General features: G+C 39.8%; 1 protein-coding gene across 1 annotated transcript in view; it reads left to right on the top strand.

Moving 5' to 3' along the window:
- The first annotated feature begins 362 nt into the window (after nucleotides 1-362).
- The window catches only part of SLC24A2 (solute carrier family 24 member 2), a 115,375-nt gene continuing 93,997 nt past the window's right edge, over nucleotides 363-21,740 (top strand). Inside the window, exons 1-2 of the mRNA XM_034072843.1 lie at nucleotides 363-403; nucleotides 2,318-3,400. Coding sequence (XP_033928734.1) covers nucleotides 2,456-3,400 — 945 coding nt within the window. The 5' untranslated portion in view covers nucleotides 363-403; nucleotides 2,318-2,455. The remainder of the gene's footprint in view (nucleotides 404-2,317; nucleotides 3,401-21,740) is intronic.

Genomic DNA, 21,740 nt, shown 5'->3' with positions numbered 1-21,740 from the left:
TCCTTTTTAAAACTACCCCACTCCTTGATACTGATTGTCTTTGTAGAATTTCACCCTGGTTAATCAGCTAATACAAGCTAAAGGGGAAAGGAAACCAAAATCGACAACAAAAAAAACCCCAAACCACAATAAATCCTTGTCACCCCCGTTCCACCACTAACCAAGCAGCTCGTGCGGACGCGGATGGACAGAAGACCGGGTGGAGGAAGGGTTCGGGTGCTGCCGCGCGGCTGGCACCCTGGCGCCGGGCAGGGGCGGGCCGCCGCCTGCCCCTCCTGCGCGGGGCGGGACAGGGCGGACCTCTCAGCCGCCACCCGCCGCAAACGGGCCGTGGCTGCGGGTGCCAGTTCACGTGCCCCTGTCGAGCGCTCGCGGGTCGGCGCGCAGCGCAGCGCGCCTCCGGGTGAGCGCAGCCGGGCTGCACGGGTGGGGTCTGGGCTGAGACGGTGCGGGGTCTCCCCTCCCCCTCTGCCCGCCTCCATGGGTGGTACCCGGCTGCTGAGGGGTGCCCTGTGCTCCGAGCCGGCAGGACAGTCCTTCCGCGGCTTTCCGCGGTTGGAGCTGCGTGACTCGTCGGGGTTGGACTCACTCCCCTTTCGCAGAGGGGAAAAAAGTTTGTGCAGCGGGGCGCGGCGCGGTGCAAACTTGGGCTGAGTTAGCTGAGGCTCTGCGGCATCTTCGCGGGGGAACGGGCAGGATGTGGTTGCGGGGCGAGGGATGCAGGGCGCTGCGGGCCGCTCGGGGATGGATGCGCGGCGGGAGGGCAGACGGGCAGGGAGGGGAGACGGGATGGGTGCTGGGAGCGGTCTGACTGGGAGCTGCGCTGAGAGTTTCTAGGCAGAGGACATCCCGGGTGCTTTTCACCGTTCTCATTCAGGTGATTCATAACGGCGAGGGGGTGATTGGCGCATCCGCCGTAAGTCGCGCAGAGCAGCAGTAGCGCCGTGTCGGTGCCTTTCCTGCTTAATGTTTTTAAGACAGTCCGGTGGGCAGTAAATCTGATATGGAAAATAAAATATCTGCGGTGGTGCTGTGTCTTGCAGATGGCGTGTAAATCTGTGACATCTTCTTAGTACAGAAGCTGTTTGTAAAAATCAGGAGGGACTGCACATAACTTAATAACTTTAATGTAAATAACTACAGGGTGTATTTGTAACTGTATTTGATAGTAGAAATACAATATACTACTGATAAATAGATTGATTATTCAGTGTTCAGCCAGTACAACAAATTACTCTAAGTGGTGTAACAAAGTATTTTTTGACTCCAGTAGCAAGGACTCCTAGTTTTATTTCGAAAATATTTTCTATTTCCTGCCACAGAAAATGTAACTTACAGTGCATTTCTACATCACATATATTCTTCAAAATCAGTAACCAAAGCACCTCATATTATATAGTGAGGTTTTTTCCAAGTTTTAAAGTTCTGTTGGTTTAATATGCTCTGCTCTGGCATACGTGAAAAGTTCTCCTCACATAGATTAATTTTGCACCATTTCACTTGTTTCAGGATCAACTCTTGTGTAAATTTAAACTATTTTCTTAAGAATCTGTAAGAGCAGTGCTTTTTAAAGATATTTACCACACAGTATTCTTTATAACTTCCTATGTTTTTAATAGAATGTGTGACATAAACCAAAACCAGAGGTCTTAGCTAGTTCAAGCTAGTATCCTAGGTCTGACCAGAAGCAAACTCAGTTCTCTGTGTGTAAACTTCAGTCGATTTTGCAGAGAAATTAAATAAGCCGATGTATTAGATCTTCATTTCAATCCTATTCCAACGGCATAGTTGGCATAGTGTTTTTCCTATGTATCAATAGTCTTGTTCAGTGCATGCATAACATTTCAATTAATACCTCCTCAGCTGCCTAAAGTGTGATGAGATACATGTTAGCACTTTGATTGCTTTTCATCCATTATTGCCCCTGCATTTGAGATTTGGACATTACATGATCATGATAAAAAGTAATTACAGAAGGTAATAGTCTTTGGTGTATCCATGAACATAGTAGCTTCTTCATTTTTATGCAACATTTGGGGATCACTTTTACCTTCCACTAAGATTTTTTGGAGAGAACAGTGGCTCAGAGGCATATGAGAGGCATAAAGTGATCTATCGATAGACTGTTATTTGCAGGGTTACTGCTGAAACAACCATCGTGTTGTTGTGTCTGATGGGATGTGACAGGGGTTTTTGTTACAGTTGCTAATATTCTGCTTTAAAGTCTAAATTTAACCCAGCCTGTAAAATGTGTTTCAGACACTTTGAATCACGTGCTATTTCACTAATATTAATAATATCTGTTTGTCCTTTTAAGACGAATGAAGAAATTGCTTCCTATGAAGAGCAGAAGTACTTGATTCTGAGAAAACTCTTAAAGCACTTCTAACTTCAAAGCTGGAGAAAAGCATGAGGGAACAATCCATCTGACTCAGTATCTTGCACAGAACACAAAATGTCTCTTCAAAAGAAAACTGTTGCTGGTGTTGCTGGTGTCTTGGAGGAGTGGTGTTTGGAGGAACCACTGTTCGGTTGCAGACGGCACCAGAATGTTAGGAAAAAACTGAGACCGATACGAATTATAGGTCTTCTTGTTAGTGTAGTGGCCATGAGCACTTTCTCTCTTTCAATTAGTGCCTTTTTCAAGATGGAACCACAGAGCATGGCATTGGCCAGCAGCCTAGGTAGCCAAAAGCTAGTGCATGGGCACCAAAGAACTCTGTTGGATTTCACAGAACAGAATGAAAACGGCAGTCCAGACCCATCCACTGCTATGAAATATGAAGCTGAACATGACAATGCAACAGATGATCATGCCAAGGGAGAGTACCCCAAAGACCTTTTCTCTCTTGAGGAGAGAAGGAACGGAGCAGTGATTCTCCATGTAATTGGAATGATTTACATGTTTATAGCCTTAGCCATAGTCTGCGATGAGTTCTTTGTTCCTTCCTTGACTGTCATCACAGAAAAACTGACTATATCTGATGATGTGGCAGGGGCAACCTTCATGGCTGCTGGTGGGTCAGCTCCAGAACTGTTCACTTCTTTAATAGGAGTGTTTATATCCCACAGCAATGTTGGCATTGGCACAATAGTGGGATCTGCTGTGTTCAATATTCTGTTTGTTATTGGAATGTGTGCTTTATTTTCTAGAGAGATACTGAACCTTACTTGGTGGCCACTGTTTCGAGATGTGTCCTTTTACATCATTGACTTGATCTTGCTAATCATCTTTTTTCTGGATAACTTGATCATGTGGTGGGAAAGCTTAACACTTCTGACAGCATATTTTTGCTATGTGACTTTCATGAAGTTCAACGTTCAAGTGGAAGAATGGGTGAAGAAGTTTTTAAACAGGAACAAGGTTGAGAAGGTAACAGCAGCAGATGCTGAAGGAAAGGTTGGTCAGTTTTTAATTAGTATGTATGTAATAATGTCCTTATAAGTGCTGAGTCCTTCTGTATCATGCAGATCCCAATATAGCAGAATAAGCAATATTCAACAGTTCCACGTTTTTCTAAAAAGGTCTTTATGTGTAATCCGTTCAATAGGATTGAAAATGTAAAACATGAGGCAGCCTTCTAGTAAATCAATACCTTTTAACTCCAGAACGATCCTAATCACACAGAAATCAAGAAAAAATGCCAGGAAAAAAACATAAACCTTTACTGTCATATTGATGAGGTCTGCGATATAGCTACTATTTTTCCCTATGCTTTTGAATTAAGCAGTAACAACATTTGGAGAGGATTTTGTGACAAAATTTGGCTTTTTAAAGATCTGTAATGCACTTTCTTCCTCAAAAAAAATGAATCAGTATACTAAGGTGTTTTATACATGTGTTTTATCTACTGACACTGATATATAGTGTTTACTTCCAATTATAGTTAATGGCAATTACATGAAAAACTGCCTGGAAAAGCAGTGACAATGAGAGAAAAAGGCGGAGGTCCTCTGTTTAGGCAGAGGGATTAGCAAACTGATTTTTGGCCTAATATAAGTAAGGAAGGGAAATTATGCACAGAGGGCTCAGTGGGCCTTCAGCAATTATTACTATCTTTTAAACATCTATTTTCTTAAAGCGGGTGACTTACAAAGGTGAACCCGTATGTGCTGATGTATATAGCAGTATGTTAACTGGAAACTTAATACTGAAATGGAAATGTCTGGGTTTATATGGGATTTGGGTTATTCATCAGCTAAGGTTTTATTACGCACCAGTTATTCAGAGTATCAGGGAACTGTTCACTACTTTGTTTTTTTAACAGCCCTGTATGAATAGTTCAGAAGACTCAATCCACCTATAGATCTGTGCAGGCATATATACAGAAGGATAGAGAAATGGAGAGGGGTACTGGCCTGTGACTCACAGAAAACTGGTTATTCTGCCTATATTCCTAATTTTGAAGAGAAAGAGTGATATTTTAGCAGTATGGGTAGGTGCTTTCATTTTTAGAACAAGCCAAAACATCCTCCAAAATGTCCACCAAAATTCAACCCAGAAAATTCTCAGGTTTTTGAGTTGTCTAACCAATTTTAGCACCTATATATTTACTTGTAATTTTATATTTTCCTTTTTGTTCTGTTCCTTTTCCAAAATCAGTGTACTTAATTTTTCTCAAAATGCGCAATTGTTGATTTTTTTTAAAGAAAATTGAAAGAACATCAAAACCAACAAAGTATTTACTGTAATTAATGAAAGGCTTCTTTAGCTACATTAGTTGGTTTCTAAAGAATGTTGGGTTTTAAATAATTCTAAATAATTTCACAGTGCACTGTAAGGACCTTAACAATTTGTGCTGAATGTGTGTAATGATAGAGACTATGGTGTATAAAGGAACTGTTTATATACCTTCATCTGCCCATAAACTGGATATGAAGGAGGTCTGAATCTGTAACTTAATATAATTGTCTTAAACAATACTCCATGTGAAAAGAAACTGTTTGGGTTGTCCAAACTATAGGGTGGAGTAGAGTAGCTATAAACCATGGTAAGCATTCTGTTATTCTCTACTGGATAGAGAAATAAATCATTTGCAAGTCATATTGAACAGAATAAATGCTTAAAGTACTTTAGATGTACTTGATTTTTAAAAAGATACTTTTAGGAGCACTCAGTGTTTGATATATTTATTTTTCTTAGAGCTTAGTCATATTATAGGCTCACAGAGTTCAGATGGAGATGAAAAAATAAAATAAAAGGGCTGGAAAAACAGTGACTACAACGGCAAAAAACCCACAGGCTTTGCATCATATGTTTCATCAAGATATTTTTCCTGAATTAACTTAAAGTTAATTAAAATAGTAAAATAATGTATTTGTAAAACTGATGTGGAGAGGGGGATGAAACAGGTGCTCTGATTTTGCTGGAACTTAGCTAATATGCACTTTCTGCTTACTGGGGCAGTAGGTTCTGAAAGTATCAGACAATGTATTTCTCTCATAAAACATAATGTAAAGACATCTTTTTTGAATATTCATCTAACACTTTGAAATTATAACTCATAACTCATAAAATTTAACAACTTTGCTGTTCTATTCAACAGCATTTAGCAGGGTGACCTTATTTCGTGGTAGCAAGGATGTCACAGATCATGTTCTTTGGAAAGAATCTCACTGAATTTAGGTATTCATCAATATCATTAATAAATTCATTGAATTTATTGTTATTAGATAATTTATTTGTTGCTTTTTGTATTTAAAAAAAAAACGTTGTGACATTCAATCCTAGGTCTGATAGAAATGCCCAAGAATTTAGCCTGAAAGTTTTTGCCTATAGCAAAGGATAAAATGTTACTGTAGTCTGGGATCTAGTGCCTAGTCCAAGTACTAGTGCCTAGTACAGATTGCAATGCACATGGATGCTTATTTGCTACCCAGTAAGGATTTTAAGTATTGTGGAAGTAATACGCTTGGCTATAGTGGCAAATGTTGTTTCATTTTTATAGTATTAACTGTTAGCCTAGATTGCTTCCAGTCATCACAAGTGTGCTATGTCAATGCAAAATAAGATTGTATACAATCATATATCTAATTCAAATTCAGAATTTGTGATCTTATTTATTTCTAATGAAAATTTTTTCACTTTTTTTTTCTGCACTACGTCAGTGCTAAAGGCAGGTCTCTGAAATTGATGAATTGGAGTTGAAAGTTCTAATAACTTTCTTTGCTTCTCTCGTTCTCTTGTTCTCTCTCTCTTTTGCTCTCTATTTTGTTGAAAGAACTTTATTACAGAAGTATATACAAAATTCTCTTCTTTCCTCCAACCAACGATTCTCCTGCTTATATGTTGATTCTGTTGTTGCCAAACTGGCAAGTGTTCTGCTAAAAAATGTGCCTGCTGTATTTATCTTTAAGACTTTGTGTTGTAATCTGAAAGCAGCTCAACAAAGTTGAGAGGTCTAAATAAGGAATCATAAAGCTGGATAGTTAAAGGGTTAGGTGGCTTATTAGCAAACAAGTATCAACGAGTAAAAAATCTTATCAGATGAAAAACCTCTTGAGATACTAAAATGTATTTTAATGTTAATTTCAGTACTTTTATAATTAGTAATCTTGAAATGTTGACGAAAGTTTTACATTCTTAAGGACAGTATTTCCCATGAGAAAAAGGTCTTTGATACAAAATTATTTGCCTGTCACTTGCTCTAGATGTATTAGTTGGGTTGCTAGAATACGTATGTATCTCTAGATGTGTTGTAGATTCCTTTCTCTCTTCCCTGTTTATAAAATTAAAGCACTTTTTTTGGTACTAGAAAACTGTGAATATTCAAATTTATCTACTTTTTTTTCTGATCTCACTTTCTTTGGCATGTCAGTTACTTTTAAAAATGTGAATGCAGACAGAGTACTCAATGTGATTTTAATTGTGCTTTTTATTTGCCTTCAGAAGCTTTCAAACAAATGCAGTGTGGTTTCTCAAAGGTTGAGAAAACCTGATGACCTGAATTGTGGCAACAATTTTGTGAGAGAGATGAGAACAGACTACAAAGTTTCTGCATTTAATGTTCATGGGGTGCATTGTTTGAACTGTGGATAGCCTCATGCCACTTCTCACCCTTAAGGAAGCCTGATAACCCATAAATTCCATAGATGTCTGAGGCAAGGATGAAAAAAAGGAGGAAAGGTGAAAAAGCAAGACAGCGTGAAAGGACAGAATAAAAACCAGATGGCAAAGTCCCATGATATAGGGTGGCATATGGCATATGCAGACCAAGATGGGTCCCTGACAAGTGACACTGAACCCTGTGGGCTGCCCCAAATGGGCCCTTTAGTACGTAATGTGATCCTTACCACCAGATACCTCCAAAAGTCCTTCAAGCCTAATTTACTCTGTGGCATGATTTTTAGGTTTTATGCTGTTATCCTGAAAAGAACAGAAGATTTTTTAGGACTGGGGAGCAAACTGATGTTATTTCTACATCTTCCTCAGTTGAGTGAAGATGTTTAAAAACGGAAGCTTGAGATTTAGTTTAATGGACAGGAAGACAACAATGGATAAAACTGATGTACAATATTCTTAAAAATAAGATTTTTTTGACCTTCTGCCAAGGTTTCAGTCTTTTTTTCAAAGTTTTTACTGGTGAAGACATGTTGACTATATTAGATCGTGGTAACACATCATGTGAAATTACATTTCAGTTTTCAATACTTTTTTTCTTCAATGTAGCATGGAGTTCACTGCAGAATTACTTGAATCTGATCACTCAGTAAATAACTCAAAACAGTTCTGTTTGGCAACTGGGAGAACAGAATGTGGGTGGCACAGGGATATTGTGCTGTGACATCTGTTTCACTGACAGCACCATTTTAGATAAATACCTTATGGTATATACAAGACAGTTGCAGTTTTTCTGCATTTACAGAGAACTGCATTTGGAAAATGAGCTATTTTTACCAACAACACATAGTTTGACATTATTTTATTGCCAATTTTGTTGTGTTAAGAAACTTGAATAGCTTGTGTGTGATATTTAAAGATCTATACTGATCTCAAGTGTTGCCTCATTGTGTTTAATGGTGGTATTTGCAGTCCAAAGGAAAAGTTTTAAACAGTATTTTTGGGTACTTCTCTAATTGGTTGCTGTATTAACAGTGCAAGAACTGTCACTGTTATAATCTATGATTTATGTGTTGCTTAAGGAAAACATAAATTACCTGCATGCATGCAGAAAAAAAATGGAATGTGCAAAAGATCCATGTCTGTAGTTGCTTGGAACTCCTGTACAGTTCTTTGTCAGGGTTTCTTAATGTCGAATCCACAGACTCAGTAAAGATAACTCAATCTATAGCATAGCTCTTCTCTCACCACGACATCTTTAAGCAGTGTTTCATGCTTACAGGGAGATTGGAGTTTTATTCAACAGACATTTCACAGTCGGCCAACTTGTACAAACGTGTGTGAATGAATATAGAGCTATGAGTGTCTGGATCTTGCATGCTAATGTATCCAAGATGGTTGCATTGTTTTAAGTACTTTTGGAGCATGAGCATCATCACTGTCCTTGTACCATTTTTTTTTTTTTAAAAGCCTGGGTTTAAATTATCATAGAATCACAGAGTTGTAGAATAGGTAGGGTTGGAAAGGACCTTAAGACCATCTAGTTCCAAACCTCCTGCCCTATGTTTTATCTGCTTCTATTATCTCAAAAACTTTCATGATACTTCTGTGTTGACTTAGTTCAGTAGCAGCGACTGTTAATTTGCCTTGAATATTTAGCATTGTTTCAATTTAGGGCTATTACTGACATACCCAAAGGCTGATACCTTATACCTGCAACCATTAGTACAGTAAAATGATTACTATTCTGTTTATTTTAGTACTGCTCAGAAATTTACTGACTACAAAGCAACTATTATAGTGGTTTTCACCACTATATTCTCTTGGTTTTGTGACTATGTACCCTTGTAATTAACAGAAAGTGACAGAGTGGAAATTCTGTATAGATTAAATGCTCCTAAATCATGGCCATCCACTAATATTCATTAGGCAATCCTTGTTAATTGTGCTGGAAAAAGGAAGGGCAAAACTGTGCCACCTTGAATTAACAACAACGAGACAACATATCCATCAATATATTTAAAAATGAAAAGCATATGTAATTAAAAAGAAGTCAGAAGTCAGTTTTCTTAGAGGCTGCAGAAAGCCAGCTGTGTTGTCTCATGTTCACCATCCTGTACTTCAGAGCTCCAGACATGATTAAATTCATTGTGCTAAAAGCCGTACAAAGGAATATGCAGTCCCGAATTCTGGAGATTTCATAAGTTGTTTTCCTTCTGACATCTCAGTCTTGGATACTTTGGTCCAGATCCTCAACAGGATGTGGGAGCTACAGGACACCATAGGTAGAATTTCAATCCCCAGATCAGCCTACCAGACCTCAAAATGTCTGCCTGTCTGGGGGCACTTGAACTGTGAGGTAGCTTCTCTTTTGAGCAGTGGACATCTTCAGATGCTGTAGTTTCACTTCCAGGTTTGTTCAGAAATGACACACCCAGCTGGAGCAGCATGGCACTTCTTTTCCATCTAATTCACATTCCTCTACTTTTTTTCCTCAAGCTAGTTCTCCAGATTTACCTCCCAGACTAATAAACAAAATCTAGTGGCTTTTACAACCTTTTTAGATTCGGGTGGTGAGAGTGCTCTAATTTTATGCAATTATATACATCTCTTCCATATTCACTGCTCACTTTGTGGGGCCCAACTCATCATATAAAAATTTTGTGTGGTAAGGCACAACTGACTCCCTTACTTCTTCTGCTCTTGTGTTAAGAGGCAACAGTGAACCCTCCACATTGTGTTTTTAAAGAGTAGGTGTAGGTAGCTGTCTTTCTGAACTGTGAGATGTGGGTGGTGGAAGCTGCCCTTGGTGATGCTTGTTCCGGTGTTATTTTGGTGCCACAGTACAGTGATGTTTTGGGCACTACTGACATAAGGGTGGCCTTGGCATTTCTGAGTGGTGAAACTCCATAGGCAGATTGCACTACACTGCCAGGTTCACATGACAGAAAACAGATTTGATGAAGCACTTCTGCCTCTTCAATGATCTAAGGTTTTGTTGGTTTTATTAGCAGGAATAAGTTTTCCACTGCCAATTGTAGAGGTGAGAAAACAGCCACTTTTAGCTCCTTTCTTCTGAAATTGTTTCTAAGAATTCAGACATTTTGATTTTGCAACTGTAGAATAAGATTATAATAAATTTCAATTTGTTACTGCATAATGGATAGATAGTATGTTCATACTGAAGAAAATCCTATAACAAAAGCAATGTAGAAGTTTGCATAGTGTAATGGCTGGAAAAGTTCCTTTGGTGTTAGTTCACACAGGGTTTTTAACCATAGAAATCAGAAACCTTCTGTGCAGAAAGCTTTTGAAAAGACTAAACTTAAGTGTACAGTCTGGGTTCCTATTCTCTGTCACTTGTGGGTGGACATTTATACGTCTTACAAAAATGGTGTAAGGCAATGTGGGATTTGGACATTTATTAACCTTTTACCTGTTAGGTAAAGAGAACAAACATACAAAACTACTGAATGCTTTCTGTTAAACAGCAATCAATACAGTAACAGTATTTGAGAATTAAAATAGCTTCCATTGGCCCTTTCAACCAAAATTTAAAATCTCATTTTAGTCAGGAAAGCAAAGAAATAAGGAGACAAAGAACATTTGAAAGCTTACACTTTGAAAGATCCATGTGGGATGAATGAGTATTAAAAGTGTTTTATACACAAGGTATAGAACAGATGGAAGATGTATTAGAGATGAGTACAAATAAATAGTTGTAATATCTATGACAATTGATTAAGACATCTCATCTATTTAGCAACCTTTTTTGCTATTTGTAAAATAAACTTATAAAGAATAAGACTTCTTAATTTCCCCTAGTCACCGAAACTGTTTTGCCTAACCTTCAAACTACTAATTCTGTGGAATAAAGAATGGTATGTCTTTAACCTTAACCTAGACATTCCACTGTATTTCAGCCAGCTTCCGTTGTATTTCAGCCAGCTCTTATTTAAATACCACTTTTTATTATTTAACGTAATGGCTGGCCGCATTAATCTGTGCAGCAGTAAGTGAGCTGCTGTTGCACACTAGAGATTCAAATACTGTCTTGGCATTAGCAACTCTTTTAGAACCTACAATGACAAGATAGACCAAAATAATAATTGTAATACATTTATTATGCACAGATCAGTTTTTAATGCATCATAAAGTGAGACAGAGGTGCTTTAGAAAAATAAAAGTGACTTTTTGATCCAAACCCCTTAAGTACTTCTCTTGAAAACTGCAAAGCCACTGGCCATCATATTTGAAAAATCATGGCAGACAGGTGAAGTTCCTGATGACTGAAAAAGGGAAATATAACCCCCATTTTCAAGAAGGGGAAAATGGATGACCCTGGGAATTACAGACCAGTCAGTCTCACCTCTGTGCCTGGCAAAATCTGGAAGCATATTGTCTTAGAAGGCATGCTAAGGCACATGAAAAACAACAAGGTGCTTGGTGACAGCCAGCATGGCTTTACTAGGGGGAAATCCTGCCTGACCAATTTGGTGGCCTTCTATGACGGGGCTACAAGTGATGGACAGGGGTGGAGCAGTTGATGTCATCTACCTGGACTTGTGCAAAGCATTTGACACTGTCCCACATGACATCCTTGTCTCTAAATTGGAGTGTCATCAATTTGATAGGTGGACCACTGTGTGGATAAAGAACTGGCTGGATGGTTGCACTCAAAGAGTTGTGGTCAACTGTTCAATGTCTGGCTGGAGACCAGTAACGAGTGGTGTCCCTCAGGGATCAGTGTTGGGACCACTCTTGTCACTGACATGGACAATGGAATTGAGTGTGCCCTCAGCAAGTTTGCCAATGACACCAAGCTGTGTGGTTTGGTTGATACGCTGGAGGGAAGGAATGCCATTCAGAGGGACCTTGACTCACTTGTGAGGTGGGCTGATGCCAACCTCATGAAGTTTAACCATGACAAGTGCAGGGTCCTACACCTGGGTCAGAGCAATCCCAGGCACAGCTACAGGTAGGGCAAAAAGGAAATTCATTGTAGTCCTGCAGAGAAGGACTTACGGGTGTTAGTCAATGAGAAAATGAACATGAGCCGGCTTCAGTGTGCACTCACAGCCCAGAAAGCCAACCGTATCCTGGGCTGCATCAAAAGGAGCGTGACCAGCAGGTCAAAGGAGGTGATCCTGCCCGTCTACTCTGCTCTCGTGAGACCTCACTTGTAGTACTGTGTGCAGTTCTGGTGTCCTCAACATAGAAAGGACATGGAACTGTTAGAACAAGTCCAGAGGAGGGCCACGAGGATGATCAGGGGACTGGAGCACCTCCCATATGAAGATAGGCTGAGAAAGTTGGGGCTGTTCTTCCTGGAGAAGAGAAGGCTGCGCGGAGACCTCATAGCAGCCTTCCAGTATCTGAAGGGGGTCTACAGGGATGCTGGGGAGGGACTATTCATTAGGGACTGTAGTGATAGGACAAGGGGTAATGGGTTGAAACTTAAACAGCAGGGGGTTAGACTGGATATAAGGAAGAAATTCTTTACTGTTAGGGTGGTGAGGTACTAGAATGGGTTGCCCAGGGAGGTAGTGAATGCTCCATCCCTGGCGGTGTTCAAGACCAGGTTGGATGAAGCCTTGGGTGATACAGTTTAGTGTGAGGTGTCCCTGCCCATGGCAGGGGGGTTGGAACTAGATGATCTTGAGGTCCTTTCCAATCCTAACTATTCTATGATTCTATGATTCTATGATACTCTTTTCTTTATCAGTACAAACCGGATACCTTAGTAATACTTAGCTGTGCATTTCAAAATTCTGAACTTTAGCAATGTCGATGAGAATTCCTTCTTATAGAATACTCTTGACTCTGTAATGTTCTGTTTTAACACAGGCACAAATATTTTAACTATTATTAATTTTCATACCGAAGTACTGAGATGATAATCCAGACTCCATCACACTAAATGCTTATACAACTGTATGAAAAATCACAATTTCCCCCCTCTGTAGCTCATGGTAGAAAAAGATAAATGCCATCCATAACACCTGATACGAAGAATATGATTCATCATTTATGTAATTTTATGTACATTGTTACATGCTTACCCTTCTATATAGTCAGCATACCATCAGTCTTTTCCTCATCATCCAAGCTGTCACTGAGTTGCCGACTCTTCATTACAGATAAGGGTCTCAGGGGTAATTTAAAGAAATAGTTTATTTCTCTGTATGATCTAGTAATACATCTTTTCAAGTATCAGTCAATCTAGTAGGAGGCAATATCTGTTGTATAATAGGACCCAAGTCAAAATAGTCATGTTGGTGCTCTGTTTTTGCTTTTTGGGCAAACAGGCAATTCTGATGGTTTGGGTTTAGTTTGGTTTTGCTGTAAATTTCTGTGTGTGAAATACTTGCAGTTGTGGTGGTATGTGCAGGCAAACTGAAAATCCTGAATTAGAGCAGCCTTAGGGCTTACTTTGGCAAACCAGTTATATCTGACAAATTATTTTGTAGTACATTACCACGTATTTCATTATTTTACAGGCAATACCTGTAACTATTTCCTCAAAGTCGGTATTTGCTGTCATAGGTGTTTAGTTGTCTTACATGTGTTCCTACCCAAAAAGAGGAAGTGAAGAAAATGCAGGCTTGGCAAATCAGCCATTGCTTTGCTGAGTAGAACTGAACCTCATGGCTTGGGTGGGCAGTGAGAGTTTTAAGTGTTGATTGTGTACTTGCTTCTACAGCAGGTGGAGGGTTCAGAGCTCATGTTGTCTCCAAAGCTGCTTTATCTAGTGTTATAACTACTGCTCTGCCTTAGTCAACAGTGGCTCACTTGGGTAATTCTACTGTCTGTTAGACACAATTTCATCAGGGTGTTTCAAAGAATAGTTTCACTGCTCAGTTACTCTGTTTTGCACTATTCTATTATTGTTGCACTGTCCTCTGTATCATCGCACTCACTTTTGGTGTCCCTGCCCATGGCAGGGGGGTTGGAACTAGATGATCTTGAGGTCCTTTCCAGCCCTAAATATTCTATGATTCTATGATCATTGAAGTTATAATATTTTACATGAAAAGCCATAAACAGCAATGATCTTGGATGACTTCTAAGGTGAGTGTGTGAGAATAGGCTTAAAGGTGTGTGTGCAGTGATATTCACACTCCTGTAAAGTGCTACACATACAGGCTAAATAGATTGGTGCAAAATAATTTCTTGTTTGAGGAAGAATGAAGATAGAGAGCTTGTACTGTATACTACACTGACAAATTAATAATAAATTTTCTTCAGGAATTAATCCTGCTTTATCACCTCTTAACTGCTTACTGCTGGGAGTCTAAAGTCAGTGGTAATACCAGTGACATTTATTGCATAACCAGCTAGTGTAAACTTTTCACCCTTTCACATTGCTGTAAAACAGTTCGAGCGGATACAGAGCACTAAAGAAAAGGCACATCCACTGTCACAGGCTGTGTATGGTGACCTTCAGGACATCATCTGAGACCTGTCCAGTTATGCAGCCTTTTGCCTGAGGGAGGAGGTTGAAGTTTGCAGGGGTTGTAATGCCAGAGGACAAGCACCTCCCTGGGGATTAATTAGATATTAATTTGTATTTTGATTTGTGGTGCAAGCTTTTATCAAATTACTAATTAAATACCTTTTATTGCTACCATGTACAATTAAAAAGTTATCAATTAGCTAAAATTTATAGCAGTCCTATGTTAGAGTGGAAGAAGCCCTAGATTTTGGAGCCCTAGAAATGCTCTATTCAGGAGTAGTTAGAAATAGTTTATATTATTAAGTTACTTACACATTCTTAAGGCAGGCATCTGAAGTAATTTGAAAGCATCATACTGCTTAGCAGATAATTTTTGTTTCTGTGTGATTTTTTTTATTTAAATACTATTTTTTTTGCTTTATTCTTAATATTGTATTTATTTGCCACATATTGTTTTAATTTAGAATGTTTCTGGATGGAGGCATAACATATTTGAAGGCTTCATCTTGATTGGATTTCTCAATGATGCAGTGATAGTTGTAATGATTTTGAAATTCTCTGGAAAATTTGTATTAAGAAATCTGTGGTTTTCTGTATTGAAAACTGTGAAAAACACTGAAGTTCTCCAGTTCATAAGGAGATTTTGGCCCATGTTATCAGGAATTCTTGTTTCTCTCCAGAAGTCACAGACACGATACCTGAATCTCCTCTTACTCAAAACCAATGTCAAATTTCCTCCAAAATTTAGTCAGAGAATGATCATGGTCTGAATTTCAGAGAAATATTACTATTGGCTTTTATATTCAGTTTCTGAGATAAATCCCTACATGCTGCCACTCCCAGTCCAACCCTACACGTTATAATGAAGTAATTTTTTAAACTTTTAATTGTCTCATTGTTGGTCTGTACTGGAACCATTTACTATTTGTGTGTGTTTGTGTATGGCCACACCTACGTATACATGTGCACATGTAATTGTGAATCTCCAAGGTGCCATGCAGGCCATATAAAAGGTCAATGAGATACAGCACAGATCCATAGAATGGTAATTTGCACGCTTCCTACACTATTTCACCTGTCCTCTGCCTAGTAACCCATTTCTATAAGACTTATTCAGACATTTAAAATTTCTGAGCAGCACATTTCTCATAGTTTTTTTTCCACATTAGCTGTTCAGAAAGTATGTCTGTGTTTTCCCCTTAATTTTGGACTCCTCCTGTCTGAGGCAGAGGGCATGATGTACTGAGCTGTTGACATAAAGAAATACAGACTCTGTCCTGGGTCCAGCTGTAGCAGTCATTTTTCTCCTTCTTAGTAGCTGGTGCAGTGCTGCGGTTTTGACTTTAGTCTGAGAACAATGCTGATAACACACTGATGTTTTAGTCGTTGCTAAGTAGTGCTTACTCCAATCAAGGACTTTTCAGTCTCATTCTCTGGGAGTGAGGAGGGGCACAAGAAGCTAGGAGGGAGCAGAGGCAGGACACCCGACCAAAATTAGCCAAAGAGGTATTCCATACCAAACCACATCATGCCCAGTATATAAACAGGGGGGGAATTGCGTGGAAGGCCCAGATGGCTGTGGCTGTCAGGATAGGTATTTGTCAGCAGGTGGTGAACAATTGCATTGTGCATCTCTTGTGTTTACTGTTTTCTTTTCCTTTCCCCCTTTTTTAATTTTATATTCTCTCCCCTTGCTATTTCCCTCATCATTATGATTGGTAGCAGCAGTAGTAGTTTGTGTCATACCTTAGTTACTGGACTGTTCTTATCTCAACCCATGGGAGTTACATTCTTTCGATTCTCCTCTCCATCCATCTGGGAGCAGGGGGGAAAAAGGAGGGGCAGTGAGTGGGCAGCTGTGCGATTATAAGTTACTGGCTGGACTTAAACCACAACAGACACTTATTTTAAGATAATAGCAATAGGCTCAGTAACAGACATGGGCTGAATTGCAAACTCACACCTTAGTTTTGGATTTAAGGGCTGAGATGTGGTTCTCTGTTTCATTTAATCTGCTTAAAAGCTCGTGGCTTCCAAGCCTTGTAGAACATTGTGCAGCGTGATGTATGAGGGTTTATTTCTGCTTGCTTGATTGGATTACTACGTGTAAGAGAAACAGTGGCCAGCATATTGACAGCAAAATGGTCTGGAGGCAAGGCCTGGCAAAATCTTGGAGCAAATTCTCCTGAAAGGCATGCTGAGGCACATGAAAAACAACAAGGTGGTTGGCTTCACTAAGGGGAAATCCTGCCTGACCAGTTTGCTGGCCTTCTGTGATGTGGCTACAAAAGTGATGGACAGGGGTGGAGCAGTTGATGTCATCTACCTGGACTTGTGCAAAGCGTTCGACACTGTCCCACATGACATTCTTGTCTCTAAATTGGAGTGTCATCAATTTGATAGGTGGACCACTCGGTGGAAAGCAAACTGGCTGGATGGCAGCACGCAGAGTTGTGGTCAATGGCTCAATGTCCAGCTGGAGACCAGTAGCAAGTGGTGTCCCTCAGGGATCAGTTTTGGAACCAGTCTTGTTCAACATCTTTGTTGGTGACATGGACAGTGGGATCGAGTGCACGCTCGGCAAGTTTGTCAATGACACCAAGTTGTGTGGTTCAGTTGATACACTGGAGGGAAGGAATGCTATCCGAAGGGACCTTGAAATGCTTGTGAGGTGGGCTGATGCCAACCTCATGAAGTTTAACCATGACAAGTGCAGGGTTCTACACCTGGGTGGGAGAAATCCCAGGGACAGCTACAGGTTGGGCAGAGAAGAGATTCAGAGCAGCCCAAGAAGAAGGACTTGGGCGTATTGGTTGATGAGAAAATGAACATGAGCCGGCTTCAGTGTGTGCTCACAGCCCAGAAAGCCAACCGTATCCTGGTCTGCATCAAAAGGAGCGTGACCAGCAGGTCAAAGGAGGTAATTCTGCCCCTCTACTCTGCTCTTGTGAGACCTCACTTGGAGTACTGTGTGCAGTTCTGGTGTCCTCAACAAAAAAAGGACATGGAACTGTTGGAACATGTCCAGAGGAGGGCCACGAGGATGATCAGGGGACTGGAGCACCTCATGTATGAAGACAGGCTGAGAGAGTTGGTGCTGTTCAGTCTGGAGAAGAGAAGGCTGCATGGAGACCTCATAGAAGGGGGCCTATATGCATGGAAGGGACTCTTCATTAGGGACTGTTGTGATAGGACAAGGGGTGATGGGTTAAAACTTAAACAGGGGAAGTTTAGGTTGGATATAAGGAAGAAGTTCTATACTGTAAGGGTGGTGAGGCACTGGAATGGGTTGCCCAGGGAAGTTGTGAATGCTGCATCCCTGGCAGTGTTCAAGGCCAGGTTGGATGAAGCCTTGGGTGATATGGTTTAGTGTGAGGTGTCCCTGCCCATGGCAGGGGGGTTGGAACTAGATGATCTTGAGGTCCTTTCCAACCCTAACTATTCTATGATTCTATGATTCTATGAATATGTGTCATCTGAGAGAAAGGTGATAGAAAAAGCACCGGTGAGGTGTGGTGGAAGCTGGCAATCAAACCAGATACTTTATATGAGGCTCTAATTAAGTGGCATGTTATTTTTGAAGCATCTTGATAAGCGTAATCTTGTTAGCAGGCATTTTAGCCAAAGTTTGAAATGTTAGTAGATTTCCTGTTTAAGAACTCTTCCCATCATTAACATTATTGTCCCTCCTTCAAAAAGGAAATTGGAATTGAAGGAAGATGTAGTTGTAGATTTTTATCATTCCAAGATTTTTTTTAATTTTTTTTTTTTTTGTGCGGGAAAGGACTAAACTGACTGTAAGGTAGAATTGAAGTTAATGATAAGTTTTGCTGTAGATTTTGATGAAAGTGAAATTAAGGCCAAAAGTGGACATAGAGAATTACAATCTTGCTGCTTCTCTGTTCTAATTCCAAGCCTCTGAGCTGCTCTCCTTCCATATTAAATCATCTCTAGCAAACAAAGCAATTTCTTTAGGTTTCAGAGCAAGCAAACCAGGCTTTATCAGCTTTCTGTGCCCTTGGATTTGAACTGGAAAAAGGCACTCAGTGTTTCCACAGCCTGATCTCTCCTGTCATGTGAGTAGTTTGTCAATTATTGATGAATCTCAAAGCAATTATTATCTGGTGAGCCCATAATAGTTTTTGTTTTTTTTTTTTTTTTAGTCAGACAACTCATCCCTAGAAATCACTGCTGTCTTCATCATTTTTAGGGGGCCCATCTCTTTAAGGGGAATACTGGGTGTAGGTAAAGTCAGTTTTTTCTGAAATACAGGAAAAGGTACTGTTCTACAGTTAACTAACACACACATTTTTGTAAATTATACAGTGGATACAGAGAACTCTTCTCTGCAATTAACTTGGTCTTCCTATGGAAAAATAGTATGCACAAATAAAAGGCAGATTAACTAATTCTCAGATTTAGCTAATCTGCATTCACAATTGAAGGTGAGAAGTACAAGACTTAGACAATTTCAGAATCCAACTCTTGGCCCCAGAATAATCTAGTTTAGCTGTCCTGACTGACCTAAGAATAGAGTCTCCTCAGTTTACTTCTGTGACCAGTCAGAAAATGTGGGCATTTTTTGTAGAACCATAGAATCATTTAGGTTAGAAAAGACCTTTAAGGTTGAGTTCAACTGTTAACCTAGCACTGCCAAGTCCACCACTAAACCAGATCTCTAAGCACCACACCTACACAGCATTTAAATATCTCCAGTGGTGCTCATTCAACCGCTTCCCTGGGCACCCTGTTCCAACGGTTGACAACTCTTTTGATGAAGAAATTTTTCCTAATATCCAGTCTGAACCTCCCCTGACACAGCTTAAGGACATTTCCTCTTGCCCTGTTGCTTGTTACCTGGGAGAAGAAATGGACACCCACCTTGCTATAGTCTCATTTCAGGTATTAGTAGATAGTGGTAAGCACTCCCCTCAGACTCCTTTTCCTGAGGCTAAATGACCCCAGTTCCTCTGCCACTCCTGAAAGGACTTATGCTCCAGACCCTTCACCAGCTTCATTGCCTTTCTCTGGACCTGCTCCAGCACCTCAATGTCTCTACTGTAGTGAGGGGCCCAGAACTGAACACAGGATCTGAGGTACAACCTCACCAGTGCCCAGTACAGGGGGATGATCACTGCCCTGGCCCTGCTGGCTACACTACTGCTGATACCAGTAAGACCAGGATGCTGTTGGCCTTGCCTTGGGTACAAGCTGGCTCATGTTCAGCTGGTAATCGGCCAATACCCCATCAATATTGTGACTTTATTATATTATAATAAATTCACATATATCTTTCATTATAAGGATTAATCCAGAAATGGGGCAAAATTGGCCTGGGCTGTGACGTATGACAATAGGTTGGTAAAATCTGAAAAGCCAGCTCCCATGCTTTTATTGTAATAGCTGATATATATTACTGCATTGCCTTTTCTAACACCTGAATTTACATTAGGTTGTGGTGAGGGTGACAACCTAATGTGTTTTTTGCACAGGGTGACATTAAAGATAGGGGTGATTAAAAAGTACTGGTTTTCTCTGCCACTAAGCAAAACAAGATGCTTATTTAGATGTTAATCAAGTCTGTGAACATTTCATTTGCTTCCTAGTTATTCAGGTCAGTATGTAGATACCACATGTAGTTCCAAAGAGGCGCACGTTGCAAATAAACTACTGAGTCGTAGTATTATTTATAGAAAGATCACTGGCACTGCAGTCACAGAAAGTGTTAACATTCAGAGCAGATTTATGGATTATCTTTTTGATAAGGGGAAGTATAATTTTAACTTTCAGAGAAGTACAGTATTAGTTAACTAATTAATTAATCAGTTAATTAAATCTTAATTAGCCTTCCATGTGGAAGACTGAATATTTACAATGAATTAACTAAATTATCTGCAGCCTCTATAATAAGAAACACCCATGGTGGGACTACACAGCTCCAGCTTCCAAAGGAAAAATGAGTGGTTAATTACAAAAATTCAGATTACATTGTTCTTGCTCCATCTGCTTTTCACTGCCTTTGGAAGTTTGTTCTTCACAATTATATGCTAATTGTTGTATATAAATATTTTACAATATAGTGAGAGAATAGAGCCTGCTGTGAGGAAGTGTATGTGCACGTAGTCCCTTGATGAAAGGAAATCAGATTAAAGTTGTGGCTTATTCAGACTTGTTGTCTGAGTCTGGGCAAGTAATTTCTTTCACCATTTTTCAGATACCCTCAGACTTGTGAAATCATATGCCTACCTTATTCTGTTGTGGAAAAAAATAAAACAACCCTAGATGTCCTTGAATGTCACTGCAGTAAAATAATCCGTGTTGCAATGTCTGCATATGGCAAGAAAAGAGTGGCATTTCACTTGTGAAATGCAGAACATCTATTTCAGTGTATTCTGGACCCCGGTCTTTTTTGACATCATCAATGAATTGTCAAAGTAGCAATTAGAGCATCATCTTGTATAAGCATAAGAAAAAAGTAAGGCTAAAAGAGTAAAATAAAAGAGGAAGGATAGGAAATTAAGGCTTTTATTCCATACCTCATTTTTATACATATTATTTCATACTAACCACAGAATTTGTACAGTATATAACACTATCCATTTGTCATGTTAAAACCAAACTTTACTGAGCTGAAAGGTATTCCCTCTCCTGGGCACCTCTCTTGAGATATAAGTACATTACTCCTAAGCGTAGGGGATGAGGTGTGGAGGACTGGCCAATGCCAAGCCTCAGTCATTACTCCCTGACCTCTTCTAGGGCCAACACTCATTGCAATTTTCACCAAGCTTCTTACAGAAATGGGGGAATAAGGAAAAGAAGCAGGTTTTGGGCAAGGAGACATGGCTTAACCCTTTCTGACAGCCTATAAAAGACTACATAGCAAAGTGCTTCCTGATGCCAAGAGCAGAAGAACCTGTTCTTTCAGGTCCAAACATCAGCAAGGGACTGGACCTTGCAGAAAGCTTGACGAACTGCATGAGGTCTGTTTTGTGGTAAATAGGTATCGCCATTGTTAGTTTTAATGGGTTTTGGGTAGATTCAGAGCGCTAGAACAATTTTAAGTAATTGCAGCATATTCTACAGAAAGTGATGACCGTTAAGATGATGCTTTGTACCAAACATTGTGGTAGAGAGAAACAGGTCTTTCAAACTCTTGTTGGCATCATCTACCTTTCTGACTTCTTGTTTTGGAAGAAAGCCTATATTGTCCAGTATTAACCTTCC

The sequence above is a fragment of the Melopsittacus undulatus genome, chromosome Z, assembly GCF_012275295.1.
Source record: "Melopsittacus undulatus isolate bMelUnd1 chromosome Z, bMelUnd1.mat.Z, whole genome shotgun sequence".
Lineage (NCBI taxonomy): Eukaryota > Metazoa > Chordata > Aves > Psittaciformes > Psittaculidae > Melopsittacus > Melopsittacus undulatus.
The sequence above is the reverse complement of the archived record's forward strand: the minus strand, read 5'-3'. Positions and strand labels throughout refer to the sequence as shown.